Source organism: Archocentrus centrarchus, chromosome 16, assembly GCF_007364275.1.
Source record: "Archocentrus centrarchus isolate MPI-CPG fArcCen1 chromosome 16, fArcCen1, whole genome shotgun sequence".
Taxonomy (NCBI): Eukaryota; Metazoa; Chordata; class Actinopteri; order Cichliformes; family Cichlidae; genus Archocentrus; species Archocentrus centrarchus.
In genome coordinates, this window is record NC_044361.1 from 30258841 (window position 1) to 30277824 (window position 18984).

Below are 18984 nucleotides of genomic sequence, written 5' to 3' on the forward strand. Positions count from 1 at the left end.
CACTAATGCTGTTTCTGTACTGTGATGAACGCTGAAACACTTCAGTTCCTCTGCAGATAATCAGTTAGCTGCTTTACAACTACTGTTTCAAGAATTTTTTTTTTTTAGAGAAAATGAAGATTGGCCTATAATTGGCAAAGACAGCTGAGTCAAGTGATGACTTTTTAAGTAATGTTTGATTACTCCCACCTTGAAGGCCTGTGGTACATTTCCTATTAATAAAGATAGACTGATCATATTTAAGATTGAGGCATTAACTAATGGTAAGACCTCTTTGAGCAGTCTAGTAGGAATGGGGTTTAATAGACATGATGGTTTGGAGGAAGTAACTATTGAAGTTAACACAGAAAGATCAAATAAACACACCACCAGAGCCTTTTTGTTTGTTTGGTTTTTGTTTGTTGTTGTTTTTTTTTTTGTAAAATCCTGAATACTCTACCTATAAATGATTGTGTAATATGGTTTTAAAATCATCTCATTTTCACTTACATTTTTTAGGGACAATAGTAACGTTTTTCTTGTATATCTTTCTCAACATTCTCAGTATTCTGCACAGTCATAATGCTGGAGTCATAAACCTATCATTACTTATCAATAAACCCCTCTCTTTAAACTGGCTGCTCTGCAGTCTACCCTGGAGGTATTGCATTGCCCAAAACTACCCTTGGCTTTTAGGCTATGACAGAAATTATGACCTTAATAAAGTTGACTTTGCAATATTTGCATGCATAAGCATCTTAGAACTGATACAATAATGACTGTCTGGCTCTGTTTTAGTGCTCCTGTGGGATATTGCTTGGCAGGCAGTGGATGTCCTCATGACTTAACTGACTTCATCTACTACATCTATATCTATCTTCTATTATATCTATCTATCTATCTATCTATCTATCTATCTATCTATCTATCTATCTATCTATCTATCTATCTATCTATCTATCTATCTATCTATCTATCTATCTATCTATCTATCTATCTATCTATCTATCTATCTATCTAAACAGTTTTTATTTATTATTATTAAATTAAAGCTATATAAAGTTTATATATATATATCTATATATATATATATATATATATAATATATTATATATATATATATATTATATATATATATATATCTATATTCTATATCTATATTATTATATATATATCTATTATTTATTATTATTAATAATTTTAATAATAAACTGTCTGTCTGTCTGTCTATTAGCCATGCATGTATGACCATCTAGATGACATCTATCATCTGTCTTTGTCTACATCACTGGCCATCAATAAGATGAAGTGATCATGTATTGTTTCTCTGGTTTTTGGCTCTGTTTATGTCTTGGTGACTTTGTAAAAACAAACCTGCTGGACTGTAACTTAATTCTCATGGTAAATCCTTCAGCAGAATAAGTGTAACTGGATGTGGCTGGTGTTTATCCAGTAGTCCTTCACATAGTAAGTGTTGATAAATGCTCCAGTCTCAAAACAAGGAATGCTGGTCTCTATGATCTCCAAGAATTGCTGTTTATGGCCCCCTGTTGGATAATAAGAAAAGGTGGACTGCTCTGATTTTTGTCATATCTAATACTTGTTATTTGTGCAATGTATACTGATTATGTGCTGACAGTATATACCACTGATCTCAAGAGCCTCGAATGAGTTTCACATGAAAAGCAAGCATCAAAAGCAGTTATCTAGTAGTAGTAGTCTCTCTCTCTTCTCTCTCTCTCTCTCTCCTTATATATATATATATATAGAGAGAGAGAGAGAGAGAGGGAAAGAGAGATACACCTTGCTGCATTTTCACTTTTTATTGTGCTTTTTGCTTTTTGACTAAGTGTTACACGTTTTACCTTAAGCATATTTAATGGAACTGACTGACAGGTACTGAAGGTCACTTGAAGGCTCAGCCTTATTCAGCTACTTAAGCAAAATCTTCTTGGCCTTATATTTTCTGTCTAAATATAAGACAGAAAATACACAAAACAGAGCTGCTCTTACATTTTATGATGAAAGGCCCTAAATAAAAAAGCTTTATCAGTGTCATCAAATTAAGAAATAAATGGAAACTTGCATTAAACAGCTATATTTACCCTACACAAGTCCACCACAGGTTTTCCATCTCAGTAAAAATTTAAGGGGTGGGGCATGTAATGCCCGCTGGCAGTGCTAGGGTCTGGATGCAAATATCGCGGCTTTGAAAGCGCTTGCCTGAGTTGGATGTAGTTCGAGCTTCAAAGTGGACTTAAAACGCGCACCTCTCAGGCATTTCAGTGCAACACGAGCACTACAAAAGTCAGACTGACCGAGTTAATCGGAATATAATATATATACAGTGTTACTGTATCCTTTTTTTTTTTAATAAGTGTATAACATCTTTGTTGGAGGGATGAATTTTTTAATCCACTGCACATTTTCTGCCTTGTGCATCCGTTAAATGCGCCTTATAGGCAGTTGCCTCACATTTAACGGATCATGAAAATCGTGTCTTTTTAAATGATGACACAGAAAAGTTGCATGGGGGTCTCCTGGAGGAGGAGTTCTTTGTGACCAACTAACGGATTTTCCCTTATAAAAAAGGAAACTGAGAGCCGACCGTTCATGTTCGGTATTTTCGTGGGCTCCGATGTGCAGGTGAGTCGATTGTTATTCATCGTTTGGTACTTGCCGCTGTTGTCTCTCTCTCTCTCTCTCTATATCATATATATCTATATATCTATATCTATATCTATATCTATATCTATATCTATATCTATATATATATATCTATATCTATATCTATATATATATAGATAGATATATAGATAGATAGATAGATAGATAGATAGATAGATAGATAGATAGATGTGTGTATGTGTGTAAGACTATTATTAGTGTTAGAAATATCATTACTATTATTATTAGTGTTGAGGTTCATTTATATACCTGCATCTAATTTTGCAAACGTTTGAAGCTGTAAAACTTAAAAGTTTGCCATTTCAGGCTATTGTGGATGCTAATGTAGCCCCCCCCCCCCCGCCCCGCAGATGTACTTTAAATATCATTAATCTAAACTCAGTGGCACTTGGAATAGAAAGGATGTCGGATATCTGGGCACATCATTATACAGTGGCATTGTGAGAGTTTTATATAAAGACTAAAATTAACACCAGGGTGTAGTGAATTTTATTATTTTTTTTTCCCTCACTATCATTACATTCTGCAACTTTAATTATCTATCTATCTATCTATCTATCTATCTATCTATCTATCTATCTATCTATCTATCTATCTATCTATCTATATCTAAACTAAACAGTTTATTTTATTATTATTAAATTAAAGCTATATAAAAGTTTATATATATATATATATATATATATATATATATATATATATATATATATATATATATATATATATATATATATACAAACACCAAAAAAAGGATGTGTGGAGTTGACAGCAGATACCCACCTTGACACAGGTGGAGGTCTGTATTTGGTTTGCCTTCTATCTGACGAGCAGTTTATTGCAAAATAGCTTTTATCTAGATGCGTTGGGTACCCCAGAGGGAAAGGAAGTTAAGTAAAGTTTATTTATAAAGCGGTTTTTGCAGACGTGTAGCCACAAAGCAGTGTACAACAAAATAAATAAAAACTAGGAATCATCATAATCAAGAAGAAAAGAAAGCTGAACGTGCCCAGCTGAGCTGTGGAGGAATCAACCCCTGCTCTCAAGACCGAGCCCTACGTCAAATCTTTACAAAGAGGACACGGTGGTGCTTGCACTGTAGGAAATGCCAGAAATACTTTTGAGTGCTCTGCTCTGAGTGTTGAGTGTGTTACAACTGCTGCATATTTGACTTCTCATTCCCTTTACCTCCTTAAACCGCAGAGCAGGAGGAAGTGATTACCAGAATAGCTGAGGCTTCTGTGGGTGCTGCTGGTGCAGCCAGGTGTTAATCCATACTTTCTTCTGCGCATGATGAATACTGGTTACTTATCATTTGTAAATTTTGCCAAAAAAAAAAATATATATCGGTGTGTATATGATTGTGAATCTAGTTTCCTCTTTTCTTTAGAGCCTCAGCCTCAGTAAACACCTATTTTAACCCTTTCTTTGCAAATTAGTTATTGTGGGTTAGGTTGGCTAAAAGCACATGTCTTGGATATACAAGTCAGGGATTTTACAAAATATCAAAATAAATCTAGAACAAATGTGAACTATGACTGGTTGAATCACCCTCAAATTACTGTTGCAATTGTTTCCTGTGCACATGAGCAACCACATTTCGGGGGCATAAGTAAATAATGGACCAGATTTCACCACTAATTGCTTTTTTCATTGTGCGTGTGACAGATGCTATGTTTAAATTATATAATTTTGAAACTGAAGGTTTTCAGATTGGTGTAATTTTGTAGCGAACAGGAAATTTGCCTCTAATATTATGGGTTTTTCATGAAGGGAAAAAAAAGATTACTCCAATAAAATTTCTGATTGCTGCCTTCACTGTTTTGCCTTCTGCGTCTCAGGCTTGCCATTGAAGACATTGCATTGCATCGCCAGTCTTCTATAACCTTTTCAGTAGTCCATGTGTAACTGAGATATTTTGCTACGTGTTTTACCTAAAGATGATCATTGTTCAGCTCTTATGCCTGAAGGTTGAGTTACAGGCATTTGCTACTCTGACCTCAGAGTTGTGGCACCTTCTCGAGTTCAATAAATTCCCAGTGTGAGAGCTTCCTTTCAGTATTTGAATAATTGATAGATCAAACATAGGACTTAAAAAAGAAGGCAATTTAATCTCCTCACTATTTGATGAGCTGGGCTTAGTTCCATTGTGCTCATTTGAATGTGGCTATTGGTGGGTAAGACAGACAGTTAAATGGATGAGGGAGAAGCTACAGAGAACTATTAAAACTCACAAGTGCCAGACTTGCCTAGTGAAATGACTGATTGTGATGTGGCATGTTAAAAGGGGCAGCAAAAAAACCTTTCTGATTGATGTGCTCTGCAGCCCAGTCCTTCCTGTTATCTCCGCAGTGTGTGAGAGCACATATGGATGTGGTGAGGTGGGCTTTTGGCAGTTTGTGGGAGTGCTGGGTGAAAAAGTCTCTGGCACATGTCTTGAGTTGGAAAGGCTGATCCAATCTTAGCATGTCCTGTTCTCCAATCACCACTCTCTAAGGCAATAAACAGGTGTTGCGGAAGACTGGCTGCAGGCCACTCTTTTGGCTCTTTCCTGGAAATATGTCTTTAGCCAAGAGGTGTCAGTGAGATAGTGAGTAATTAAGCATAAAGAATTAAATAAACTTAGGGAGACTTTCAACAGTTCACAAATTTATGAAACCCGTGTCCCATGACTGGGTCTTCAAGTTACAGACTCCTGGGCACAAATGTTTGGTGGTTCTTGCCAACTTGTTTTGATGATCAGGCTCCAAAAATCAGACATACCATGCAGGAATGTGGTCATACAGGTACACAGAATAGTTTGAAATGGAGAGCATTGTCCTAACCATCGCAACACAACTTCACTAAAAGCACTAAAGTAACATATTAAATTAAAAATGAAGTAGCCAGAGCTTTTCATGTTTTTCAAACAATAATATTATGTTTAATCTAAGTTTTTGCGCTCGCACGCATGCACGCGCGCACACACACACACAGACACACACACCTGTTGTTCCTTTCTCATTCTCTCTCTCTCTGTCTGCTTTCCCGGTGATCTCCTCCTCTTTTTCCTCCTTTCAGCACCTCTTGCCAGCACCACAGTTTCTGTAACTAAAAAAAACAAACAAACTACAAACTAAAAGAAAATGACATGACATTAGAAACTGTAACACTATAACTGTAAGTTCGACTGTGCGTGATCCAAATATTTTTGTTTCAGTCCAGCTAAAGAAATGTTGTGAAATCTGAAATTACTTTGTCCCTTTTGATTTGTGTTTAGCAACGAGTGTAATGTTGCCTCCTGGAATGTTTAGACACACCAAGTGCCATTGTCCTTAGTGTGATTCAGAGCCACAACCAACTCAATAGCCAAATATGGTCCTATTTTCTTTATTGAGCTGCGAGGGAGGACCTCCCATTGTTCAGACGCTAACATGTTCTGTGTGTCCTCTTCACATAAGAGCTGTAAATACAAGCAACACATGACACTATCTAAAAAAGATCTCAGCACCAAATATGACAAAGGCCTCCAGTCTGAGTGTGTGGTGCATTTCTCAGAAGGAGCTTGCTTCCCTGTATTTCCAAAGGATAAACATGTTCAATTTGTTATCCGGGGCTATGTTTGTTTTGTGGTATTTGGTTTCCTTTTTTGCACGACTGATCATTTGATTTATCCAGTTATGACTTTAGTTCCTCAAATTACAGAAACCACTAATGTTAAAGAGAAAAAGTAATGCATCACATTGCAGTGGATGATGTTTGGGCCAAATAAAACATCTTTGTTGCACTGTGTGAGAATTTACTGTTGCTGGTTTGAATGCACAAATGTACTGTAGTGATAGCACACTGCTCTCTTATTACTGGGAAACATACTAAAGCAAATGTTTGAGATTTTTGGAAAATGTGAAACTTAAGTATTAACTTTCCTGCTTTCTTGCTGTGAGTTTAGATGAAGGCCATTCTCGTATCGGAACTATAAAGATGAAACTACAGCCAGCAACCGGTCAACTTAGCTTGGCATAATAGGCTGGAAAAAAGCTAAATAATAAGTTAGAAGTAGAGTTTTCTGAGAGGTTAAGTGGGGCCTATTTCCTGGCCAAGCTCTGTAACTTCTAGTGCCTTTTTATAACCCTTTAAATAGGAAACTAGCAAAGACCAAGAGGTTAGGTTAAGAGGGAAGTTGTATATCTGGTTTGACACATAAGCTGTAGTGATTAAGCAACACACAGCATCCTAAGGGTAAGCTTTTCACCTTTTGATAGAGCCAACTAAGCCAACAGGCCACTGGCTTTGGCTTCATGTTCATCATGAAGACATGAAAGAGGTTTTGAGTTAAAATACTGGTTGACCGTTTCCTCAGCAGTTTCTTTATATCTGTATCTCTCTGGTAACAGTCCAGTTCCTCAACATGTTTCTGTCTTCTCTGACCCTTTTTTTCAGGAGGTTCTGGTACCAGTAAATGTGTATTCACACATAGTCAAAAACCTCTGATCTTCTCTTATCACTCTGCAAGCACATGCTCGTGAGTTCAGGCAGTCACTGACAGCAAACCCGCCTCAAACAGCAGGTCTGCTGTTACACTGCCAGCTCCCCCAAAGCTTCATGGGTTGATCCTGTTGAACTTCAACAGTCTTCCCCTTCTTCAGCCTCTGTACAACCCCGTGACCCCGCCTCCCTCCCCATCCTACAGCTGTGCCCTTTTTGCTGCATTGCCAGTGCAACCAACACCAGCGTGATGGCTTGTTGTGCCTCGGGCTCATTTGGACGAGCAACTGCAGCATCACACACCACTACACAGACTTCCAGATGCGTCAGCCACTAGAGTGAGAGATACATAGAGACTGGGGAGGAGGGACAGACACACAGAGAAGGGGAGCAGTACTACAAGAGAAAGGAGGGATCATCTATCCCAGCAAGAGAGGCATCCACCTGTCCCCCCATAGGAAGGTGGCCCCCCCACCTGATCCATCTCGTTGCAAGGGGGGGATCCTGCATAGCCTGGAAGGCAACAGAGACTATGCAGCTAGGACTGGTGGCGCTGGCAATGGTCTTTCTCAGCTCCATGGGTCACAGTGATGTTCTGAAGCTCTCCAAGGCAAGAAGACATAGACGTGGTGAGTTCTCATTTTGTCAGTTTGTTTTGATTTGCTTTTCTTTCACGGCAGCACTGCTGCTTTTCGTTTCTGTGGTCTGAGTCACTGCGGTGGACGCCTTATAAACATTTAACAAGCAAAGTAAAGATAACGGTTTGTTTATTTTCTCATCGTTCTTATTTGTTTTTCCGAGGCAGGTTATGTTAGGTTCAGTATTTCCCCAGAATGGCTCGTGTTTCTTCCTCTTTTTGAGATTATGCCTCTCTCAGTTTATGTAAAGCTTTTCTGGGTATTAAGGTTGTTTATAAAGGGGTTTTTGATGGATTCCCTTTCAAAGCCATCGCTCTTTTCGTGTCTGGCTCTGCGGGCACATAATGGAATGAGTACCTGACAGTTCTAGCTCTCAATTGGACCATGCTGCTGATATTGTTGTAAGCATTTTTCTAACCTCACGCAACCACAGAGACGGTGTTCAGGTCGACTCGCAGTATATCTCTGGCCTCAGAGCCTCAGATCTGGTATTACTGTCAGCTTTGAAATAATTCTTCCCTTACACACAAGGAACTTTCAGCCAATGCCAAGCTAACCCCAACCTCCCTGAACCAGAATTCATATAATACCAAGATTATCCACAATAACAGATGTGCCGTTATTAAAATCACACATACTGGGAAAGAACAGCTATTGTTTGTGTCAGTTTGTGTTAAGTACACTGATGTATATATAGACAATGACGTTGTTGCACTTCATCTAATTTAGACAGAAGGATTGGGGTCACTCACCATACACACACGTGCCATGCAGACTGTGACCCTCTTTTCCCTCCAGATACTGAATAAATGTTTGCAATTTACACTTCTTTTTACTGCGCTTACTTATTTGATTTAATATGATTCAGCCCCCCCCGGCAGGCAATTAACTAAGGGCAGACGAACTTGTTTTGCTCCCTTTGGGCTCTCTCTGTGTTTCTTTTTTCAAAGAATTTAGTACCATGCAAAGAGCAAACTTGACTGATCAGAGGGGACGGATCAATACTGAGAGCACGAACTTTCTCTACTGTTAAAAAACAGTCTACAGAATTATATTCTTGGATTTATACCATTTAGCATGGTTAAAGATTACTCCCAGTGGTCATACTTTTAGAGTTACTAGTAATAACAGTAAGACTTGGCAGTGCTGCAGCTGGTTATTGATGGAGTAATCTGTTCACAGAAAAACACTTTTAATGCTTTTATCACACATCTCAGGGAGGCAGGATGTCAGGCTGTATAAGAGTGCATGTATTTTTAGCTGAAAGTAAACAACTGTAACTCAACTCAGGCATCTATTATTTTTTTGGTTCCGGAATGGTTCCTCAAAAATGATGTTCACGTTTAAACAGTTTACCCCCAAAATGATTTAGATGGCTGGTTGTCTGTATCGTATGCTTGCCTTTTTGGTGAATGAGGGAGTTGGATTCATGTCCAAATCTGGGATTAGATTAAGGGAAATGTAAATGCATCTGCAGTGCATTTTCAAACCTGGTTGGTACCACTAAATCGCTCACTGGTTCATCATATTCCATAATTATATTTCATCCATGCCGGACACTATTGCGGTTTTCTTAGACCATTTCTGACTGACCACAGTGAGAGTTTCCTGAATCTGAGAGGCTCTTGGTCGACTGTCAGTCCCAGTTACCTGGGTTTCTCCAAGTTAAAATCTGTTAAGGATCTCCAGCAAGCAGTTTGAAGTAAACAGTGAGTAACTGTTCATGTCTGGCCAAACCCCCTTAGATTAAGCTTTAACCCTTGTTTGTTGGAACATTAAATGCTTGCATGTTTATGACTCACAGAGATGCCAGAAAAATATTGCAGTCCCTGATGTTTTTCTAATAGGCAGGTTGTTGACTATTGGCCCTTTTTATTTCCTCATTAAAATTCATATGTGCCTGGAAACAATTTATTTTTTTTTGGTACACCATGCTGTTACCCACCCCAGTGTGGCTTTTCCTTTCTTATTGTTTACCTTGTGTTTCCACAGTTAGCACTGAGGGGCCCCCATCTTGCCCCAAAGGCTGTGACCGATGTTCTGAGTATAACGGCTGCATTAAATGCAAGCCCAAGCTCTTCATCTTCTTGGAGCGCAATGACATCCGTCAGATAGGCGTGTGCCTTGCCTCCTGCCCCATGGGATACTTTGGCATGAGGAACCCTGAAGGCAATAACCGATGCACCCGTGAGTTTGAATTTGTGTTCTGCACTCTTGACCATGGAATGATGCAAGTGTTAGTGATACACCAACAGGATGCTAGCAGGCACTTTAAATTTGTAGATACACATGTGGAACCTTCCAAATATGTAAAAGGATCCAGCTAACTTCTTACTCCGAGAAACTCCACACATCTGGTTTCAAAACAAGCCTGCGGAAGCGATCTGTTTATCCTTGGTTCATCTTCACCTGTTTAAGTTTTGTTTTGTGTATCTTTCAAATGTTTTACTTTTTTCTTAATCCTTTTGTGAATCTAAGAAAGACAAACTGTTAATGCAAAAGTCGATGCTCTATTTGCCCTGCAGTTTGTCATTTTTATGTTGTCTCATCTATGTGATCATGTTTGTGAATGAATACCATGCACTCCTTTATTACAGAATGCTCACTAACAAGAGCCAAGAGTGATAATATAAAAAGTAGCCCCTAGATGACTTAATCATTTGTTGCTTGTGGAAAGAGGGACAAACATACCAACAACAGCAAATTATTTGCTAATCAAAATGAACGTCAGTTTTAATTGAAATTGTCTTTAGTGTGTCTATAGGCAGGTTTGGCTCATTTGGAATGTGGGTAAAAACACAATCACATTCACAGTACTTAGCAAACTTGCATTGCTTACTTTTATGAGGGAGTTCCAGTGACTCCGTCTGTTGTCTGTTTCCCCTTATGTGTGGGCAGAAAACAGGACTGGAAAAAAAATCCCAACCAAAACATTTCTAATGCGTTGTTGTTTGTCTGTTTTTTAAGAGGATGTCTGTGTTTTTTATTTAGCCTTCATGTGCAGGGTTCATGCCAGGCCACAATCCGTGATAGTCTCGGTTTGATGAAACCTTATGGATGTATCACGCACAGTACAGTCTGTATACATGTCTATTAACTTAGTTCCTAAGTGAAGGGTATCTTTGGATATTAGCGTGCACTAAATGACTAGTGATTAATCTTTGCCCAGAAACATTTGACAGCTTGTTTTAAGGCAAATATAAAGAGGGCTGCTTTGTCGTTCATCGCTACCACGTTTGGTGAAGTTCGTTGCTTTTAGTGACAGTCATCGCTTTGGTTTTCCTCTTCTCTATCGCAGCCATTTTTACAACACATATTATCCGTCAGCAGGTGCTAAATAATAGTTTCATAAACCAACGGTAGACAAAACTCAAAATTCTGGCTATAAAGATGCAACTTTTTCAAAATTGGATATTTCAGATATGGAGATTTAAAAAGTTGTAATTTTAATAGGTATTATATTAAGAACATGTGTCAAAAGGGTTTGTGTTTTATTCTAAATCAGCACAATAGGACGCATTGGGCTGCATTTATTTTCCATGTAAAGTTTGTTTATCAGCACACATGACACAGTTGTTTGTAGTTTTAGCACTTTGAAAGAAATTCAACCCCATTTAGATCTGTTGTCTACCGTGCAGCATTCAGTCACGGTAATAGTTTGTTGCAGAAGGGGCTGAATTCTTTTCAGAGGCCCTCAGTGACTAACCTGGGTTATTAGCCAATCATCTGACTTTATACATTTCATTCCACAATGTCTTATTACGAACACATGTCTTACATTATAGGGCTACAAATGTCAGCACTGTCAAATTTAGCTGTCAAGGGTTTGAAAATAATAATCAGGAGTAGGAAGAATATTTAGGATCCCACTGAGGGGTTCAAAGTTTTATCGTTTCTGATCTTGGCATCAGACCAGTTGCAGAGTAGACATTCCTAACATTAGCGTTCATCATTACAGCACCTATAGCTATAAATATATTTTCTATACAGAGATATTTCCACCTGCCTTCACTGTTTTTGTCAGATGTAATAAATAAGGAAATGCCTTTCATGGTGAAGCTTGAGCTTTTAGGAGTCCTTTATGATGTCTGGTTTCTATCCTTTTATGGTTCTAATTATCCAGATTTCAAGAAGTTGGTTGTTTAAGTCAGAGATTTAATGAGTCTAAGGTGTGGAAAAACCCACTTTTGAGAAAGTTAGTGAAGGGATAGACTTCTGGCTGTACTCATTCACACCCTGTTTCCAAAAAAACAAGGGCTGTGGTGCACGTGTTTTTAAGAGAGGGGTTACTCCCCCTTAATAGACCCCATATTGTTTAATCAATAATAAATAAAGGGGAACTAAAATTGAGGTTCCCCTTGTCCTCTCTCTCTCCACAACTCTGAATGAGAACAATTAATATTCCATAAAAAGAAGACTTATTTCGACGTTAACCTCAGAAACGTTTCAGAGCAGAACCAAAAATCTGAAGGCATAACAATAACACTTACCATCACCAGAATCAATGCGACTTTAAACTGACTGATTACTTACTGATTTTCTGTCTCCCTGTGTTTTGCAGAATGTAAAATAGACAATTGTGAAGCGTGTTTCAATCGCAATTTTGCACAAAATGTAAGGAGGGCTTGTATTCACACAGTGGGAGATGTTATGTCAGCTGCCCTCCAGGTCAACGCACCGTTAATGAGACCATGGAGTGTGTCGGTGAGTGACCTTTTTCCTTCTGTTTACTGCTTACCAACACCAGAACTGAAATATCACTGACAGCAACTTGCTGGAATCCATAAACTATACTTATTGCTTCATTTCATAAGTCATCTATGTTCAGGTCTGGAAACGCAAAGTGAAAACAAACTCTTGGGCTGTCCCTTTTTGTTCTTTTATTTCTTGTGAAAATGATTCTGTCATGAGTTAGAAAAAAAGTTAAAAAAAAAAGAAAAAAAGAAAAAAGCTCTCCAGGCATCCTGGCAGAGTGTTTCAGAGACCTGGAGTCCTGAGCAGCCTTTTTGGCATCACATAATGTTCTTTTTAAATTAGCCCTGCTCATCCACAGTGAATATACTAAAAAGGACCCTAAAACCAAGACTTTGTGACATGCACTATATGCAGTACAGTTTGCTACATTTTCAGGTTCCTTCAACTTCCTCAATCTGTCCTTCTCTCATCGGAGATCAAACAGGCATAAATTGCTTTCAGATTTACTTAAACTCATTATCCTCAGTTAAAAACTGCTGAGTTGTAAAAAGCAGATGAAGAGGCTGTGAAGCAAATGTGAGCTGCGGACCATTCACTCAATACCTTAGTCGTTTCCACATTTTTATGTATTTATTTATTTATTTCTTGGTCCCAGGTCAACGTGCTTCAGAGTGTGAACTGGGTGAGTGGAGCCAATGGGGTTCCTGTATGAAGAAAAACAAAACATGTGGATTTAAGAAAGGCACCCAGTCCCGGGTTCGTGTACCCCTTCCGCAGGTTCACAGTCCGGACACCTCTCCTCCTTTTGTACCCTCGCAGACCTGTGCTCCAGAGACAGAGAGGAGGAAGTGTGTCGTGACCAAAACTCCTTGTGCGAGGGGTAAAAAACAAATACACACGCACAGAACACATGGTCTGAAGAGGAAATGTTTAAGAGATGCCAAATATTAAAAAGTATATGCACTCAGATACTCAAGTGTTAAGAAGCAATATCATGCATGTATTTTATGCAATGCCGTCTTAGTCAATATGATGATTAATGCAACCATTACTCAACATTCAAAAGCCTGCATTCTCGCCAGTGTGCCTGTGACCCGCAGCGTGTTGATTGGGTTTGGTTTGGCACAGTACGGACACAGAATTTCTTGAGTTTTCTGTATGTAAACAATAAACTTCATGTGTGAGCCAAGCAGATGAAGGGCGGACATTACACACTGCAAAGCTGGATGGAGATCAGAGCTAGAAAGAGCTATTTGTTCTGAGGACTGCTGAAGCGCGAGGTTTACATGGCCATGACATGTTTGCTTGGGCTCTTTTCATCCACATTGCAGCTTGCTCTGCAGTGGGTTAACAGTCATTTTCACCAGTTAGTGGCCATTATCGGTTTTCATAACATCTTTTTATGTGCTCTTGCCCTCATTTGCAGCTACGGCGGTTAAATGACAGGTATATCCGGTTGAGTCAAATGAATACTGAATTTAAAAAAATGCAACAAAACCAGAAATTATTCACACTGAAATATTTGGTTCTTAGTTGTTAGTTAAAGAAATAAAAAATGTGTCAGCAGTGGTTTTAGGGATGATAAACCTTACAAAAGACAGGAATGTGAGTTTAACCTTGTTAATTCATATGATTGGCTTTGGTCTCTTGAGCCGCAAAAGAATTATTGCTAATGAAGTGTCATTAGAAAGTTTCTTTGTCTAGAAATGCACCCATAATTAATCTGCATAATATGCCAATTTTCAACCGTAAACTTATTTACAAGAACTTAGAGAACTGTTAACGAGCAGTATTTAAGGTCTTTATTTTTCGGTGGCACGCTTTGGGGATTTCGGGCACAGCAGCAGCATTGCATAACAATATTAACTGGCCACAGTACAGATGTTGCAACACGCAACAGATGACATGGCCTGATATGTGTGAGTAAACATGGTGGAGGCTTCTCTGGTTCTCCTCTTCCCTCAGGGGTCTGAGTCTAAGAAACAGAACGTGATCTGACAGTTTCCCATAAATCTGTGGGGATGTCGAAAAGGGGAAAGAAGCTGGCATGGCTTATAACTGCTCAGCGAGGAGTGAGCGATTCACTGGACAGGTTGTTACAGGGCAGCTTTTTTCTTATCAACCTTTTAAAAAAAAACAACAACAAAGCAGCAAAAAAATTCTGCTATGTAGGCAGCAGAATTTTAAGCAAAAGCAAAGATGACATGTTAAGCTTCATCTGATGCCATGAGTCCTAGAAGCTTTGTGGATTCTGAAATGTTGACTGTTGACATTGAGGAGCTTTTTTAGGTCTGCGTTTCCTCTAGTCTACTGCTAAATAGTTAAATATGTATAAAAACAAGATTATTTATTATTTCAGGTATACTTATTGTTGTTAAAATGTACAGAGATGTGTTTCCCTCTGTGAGGTAATTCATGCGTGATGGTAGCATGGCTCCAGTGAACTTGTTCATGTGGGTAAACTCGGTGCAAAATGAGTGCAGCTGTGGATTCATCTGTGGGAGCTGGTTGGCAACTGGCTATATAAAACACAGGGGGCAGACCTTGTATAACATTAGTGATTTAGTGGTCTACAGATCTCACGCTTTGTGTTGATTTGGCTGCGATTTTTTTTTTTCCACCCTTTTCCTGAAGCGCCCTGATTAAAAAAAAAAAAAAAAAAAAAAAAAGGTCTCACGCAAAAACAAAATTTTCTGGATATGTTATTGCATTTGTCAGGCAAAAATTGTTTAGCTTGGATGAAGAGGAGCTGCAATCAGAGCTGTCATAAACTGATGGAGTCCCCCTTTCTTGGCTCCATTAGTGATTTGTTATAGAAGCAATTAAGCCCCTACACAGTAAGCACATCATCTCAGAGGCTGCAGAGTGTGATTGAGGACCCTTACTTCACTCCATCCTGATTCACTGTGACTCACTGATTTAAACCAAAACTGTTACTTCTCAGTATTAATTGTTTATTTTAATAGTTTCTATAAAAGTCCAGAAATAGGTTTATTTATTAAAGACAGATGATGAGCAAGCTGGACAAGCTCATCTTATGTAATTTAAGTCAACTAAACAAATGAGTTCTTAGAGATGTTTCCATGATTTTTGGCACTAATGGCTCCCAAAATAGATATGCTATTCCTGTTTGTGCACTACTGTGTGGGACTGAGCCTCCTAATTTTCCGTTCAGACTAAAGTAACTGTTATTGTTTTAGGTTTGTTCACGTTCACCTACGTCATGCACATGTACTGAATTTCACTGCAGAATTCTGGTTTTGTTCAAGTTTGTGAAACGTTATAGCTTGAGTTTTTTTTTTTTTTTTTTTTTAATTTTCCTTGAACATAATTGTGTGTATGACAAGTTTAAAAGTGCTGGTTAGGGAGATAAACACAGACATACAGTTACTACTGCATAGCAGCAGGCGCCATAAGCTCTCAGTTTGTCAGCCGTGTAGTGAACACTGTCCAGCCCTTGGCGCGTGTTCTCTCAGCTTTCCGGATGCACAGAGAGTCTCAACGCACAAGTTTATAACAAACATGCTCCGGCGTAACTATGCTCCCTCATATATACAAAATCAAATACTTTTGAGTGCTGCCTAAACAATAGCCGTCTGACACTGGATACAGGCCTTGTGTCCATTTACACTTTCCGACAGCTCTTCATGTCATTATGGGCCATTATTGGGTCCTTGACAATGTTTAACTCATTATGCCAGATGTGATTTATGTGACAGCAAATTGCCACTTCACTGTCCTTAATGCTCTTACAGTCAGTACTCGTGCTGCAATTTAAAATCACCAGCAGATCTAAATCCTTCACTTTTCTGAACAGATTTTGTGTGGAAATTAACCACACAGTGATGGATGTTTGCATTTAGAGAGCAATTATACTCTTAAAATATGTGACTGTTGTGAATTTTAATGCAAGAGTACCAGCAGGGAAGAGACCGGGGGAGGTTTGAGTGTATGTCAAGTGGGACAAGGGAGTGTAGCTGTTGAAGGAGAAATTAAACAGACTGAGAGCTTAGAGTGTGGATGACACCTTTGTGAGAGTGTACTTAGGTACAGCAGTGCTTGGAGCTATGAAAATACTAATATGCAGGTGTTAAGTACATTTAATATTAATAATATTTACCATCTTCTTTTAGCATGTTTAGGTAAGGAGGAAATCTACGTTTTTTTCTGATATTAGACTGTTTTATACTGTGACCCTGCAGATACAGTAAAGGGAGCATCACTGTGATTGCAAACTATTCTCATGAGAATGCAGGTGTCTGTATTCTCTCACTCAAATCCACAAAGGTAAAACTCATGTTGATGCTACAGAAGTCAGGGGAGCACTGAAGGTTTTTGCACTCAACATCTTCTGCCCCTGAATATCTGTGCTAAAGACATGAAACTGATTCAGCAGCTGTTGAGTTATTTTAGTCCAGTTGAGGACAAACTGGCTTACTAACAGGAGTAAAAATAATTACCTTCCAAATATGTAGATGTGGGGTTTTTTTTGTGTATGTTGTGTTTGCTGCTATACATATGCTGTCACCATGGCTAAACCTAACATTATTTTAGCATTCTTTGTTTGAAACTTTTTGACTATGGTTTATATCTGCAAGCCTGTATCAGATGTTCTGATGCACAACAGAGCCCTTTGCATCTACTCTCAGCCCTCAGGAAGTTTTTGGCCAAGCAGGAGCACTTCCACGTGCAACATTTTATTAAGACAGATGCCTTACAAGACTTCAAGTGAGAAATAGTATAATAACCAATTTTTTTTTCTGTATGCATTCTTTTTTTTTCAGAGAGGAAGAATAAAGGAGACAGACAAGATGATACAAACAGGAGAGAAAGGGAGAATGCACGTGGGCGAGGACAAGACAGTAGAGGAGGAGGAGGAGGAGGAGGAGGTGGAAAGCGGAGAAAAGGCCAGAGCAGGACGACCACTGCTCCCAGCATCACAACTAGCTCTGTCACCTAAGCGCTAGCGCCTGCTGGATGAGGCTGAGAGAATACCAGAGACAATGCCTCACCCAGCAGCGCCAGCCACAGAAAGTGATTGATGTTGAAGAAAGGGTATTAATGCTGCTATGCTGCATTGTAGATGCAGAGAGAACTGGAGGATTGCTGCAACACAACAGATTCCCTGAAGCTTTTTGAATAGTTGACCATATCTGGAAGAGACCTGTGTTTTAATGTTGGACAGCAAAGCCAAACTGAAGACTATGGTTGGACTTGATTCGTGTCATGAACTGATCCTATATCACTCTTAAACTAAAACCAGATTATGTGTTTCAAATTGAGCATTCAAGCCTGATTATGAATGAAGGGATGCTTAAATCTCCTCTGGTCGATGATGTATTTTGTTCCAGTCTGATTTTAATTACAATCTGTTCTTCATTTGTTTTCATGTTTGTAAGAGGTGGCAGATGGATTTTCTCAACTGTCCCTGTCTGTGATGTAAAGACAAAGAAGAGTATTACATCTTGGTACCTGTGTTTCCTGTTGTGTGAGATGAAACAGAAAGAAAGGCACTGGAAATCATTTGCGGTTGTTGAGGACAGAATTTGTCTGTACAGTTACGTTCATAATTTGTTTAACAAACAATTTTTTATAGCTTTGCTTCTGCACACTACTACAAACAATCAAAACACGATTGAAGCGTAAGCATTCGGCTTTATTTCAAAGGTTTAGAAAAGTAATTTTTGTATGTAGTCCCCCATTTTAAGAGGGTCAAAAGCAATTGGAAAAACTAACATCATTTGAAATATAAGGACTCTTTTGGATGAAAATCCTTTACAGTCGATGAAGTCCAGAACCCATGGACATCACCAGATGCTGCGTTTCCTCCCTTGAGATGCTCTACTAGGCCTTTACTGCAGTCACATTCAGTTGCTGCTTGTTTGTGAGTCTCTGCCTTCAGTTTTGTCTTCAGTGACTAAAAAGCCTGCTTTATTGAGTTCGAGATCAGGTGATTGACTTGGACACTGAAGGACACCCCAATTCTTTGCCTTGAAAAACTCTTGGGTTTCTTTTTTCAGTCTGCTTCGGGTCATTATTCATTTGCACCGTGAAGCAGCATCCAGTCATTTTTCCAGCATTTGATTGAATTTGAACAGCGAGTATAGCCCTTTACACTCATAGGTCATACTTCTACTTCTGTCTGGATCATCAGTAAATACTACTGACTCGGTTTCATTGGTGGCAGTAAATGCCCATCCCGTAACACGGCCCCCATCACGTTTGACAGACGATGTGGTCTGATTCAGATCGTGACGCTTCCTATCATTCTGGTATAGCTTAGTCTTGATTTAATCTGTCCAAATTTTTTATTTATTTATTTTCTTTTTCAGAACTGTGCAACGTCTTTTAGATGTTTTCTGACAAATTCTAATCTGACCTTCCTGTTCTTGATTGTAACCAATGGTTTGCACCTTGTTGTAAACCCTCTGTATTTACATTGTATTTATTCTCAAGGCATCTCTTGATTGTAGACCTTGACAATAATAAGCCTACTTCCCCAACTTCCTGAATTGGTTGGATG

At 38.8% G+C, this 18984-nt stretch overlaps 1 protein-coding gene across 1 annotated transcript; it reads left to right on the plus strand.

The window, feature by feature from the left end:
* Positions 1–7195: 7195 nt before the first annotated feature.
* LOC115794188 (R-spondin-1-like) lies at positions 7196–18084 on the plus strand. The gene is given in 6 exon segments (XM_030749541.1): positions 7196–7757; positions 9759–9953; positions 12328–12363; positions 12366–12470; positions 13117–13341; positions 17246–18084. Coding segments are annotated over 6 exon segments (834 nt in total). The 5' UTR covers positions 7196–7660; the 3' UTR covers positions 17422–18084.
* The last annotated feature ends 900 nt before the right edge of the window (positions 18085–18984 follow it).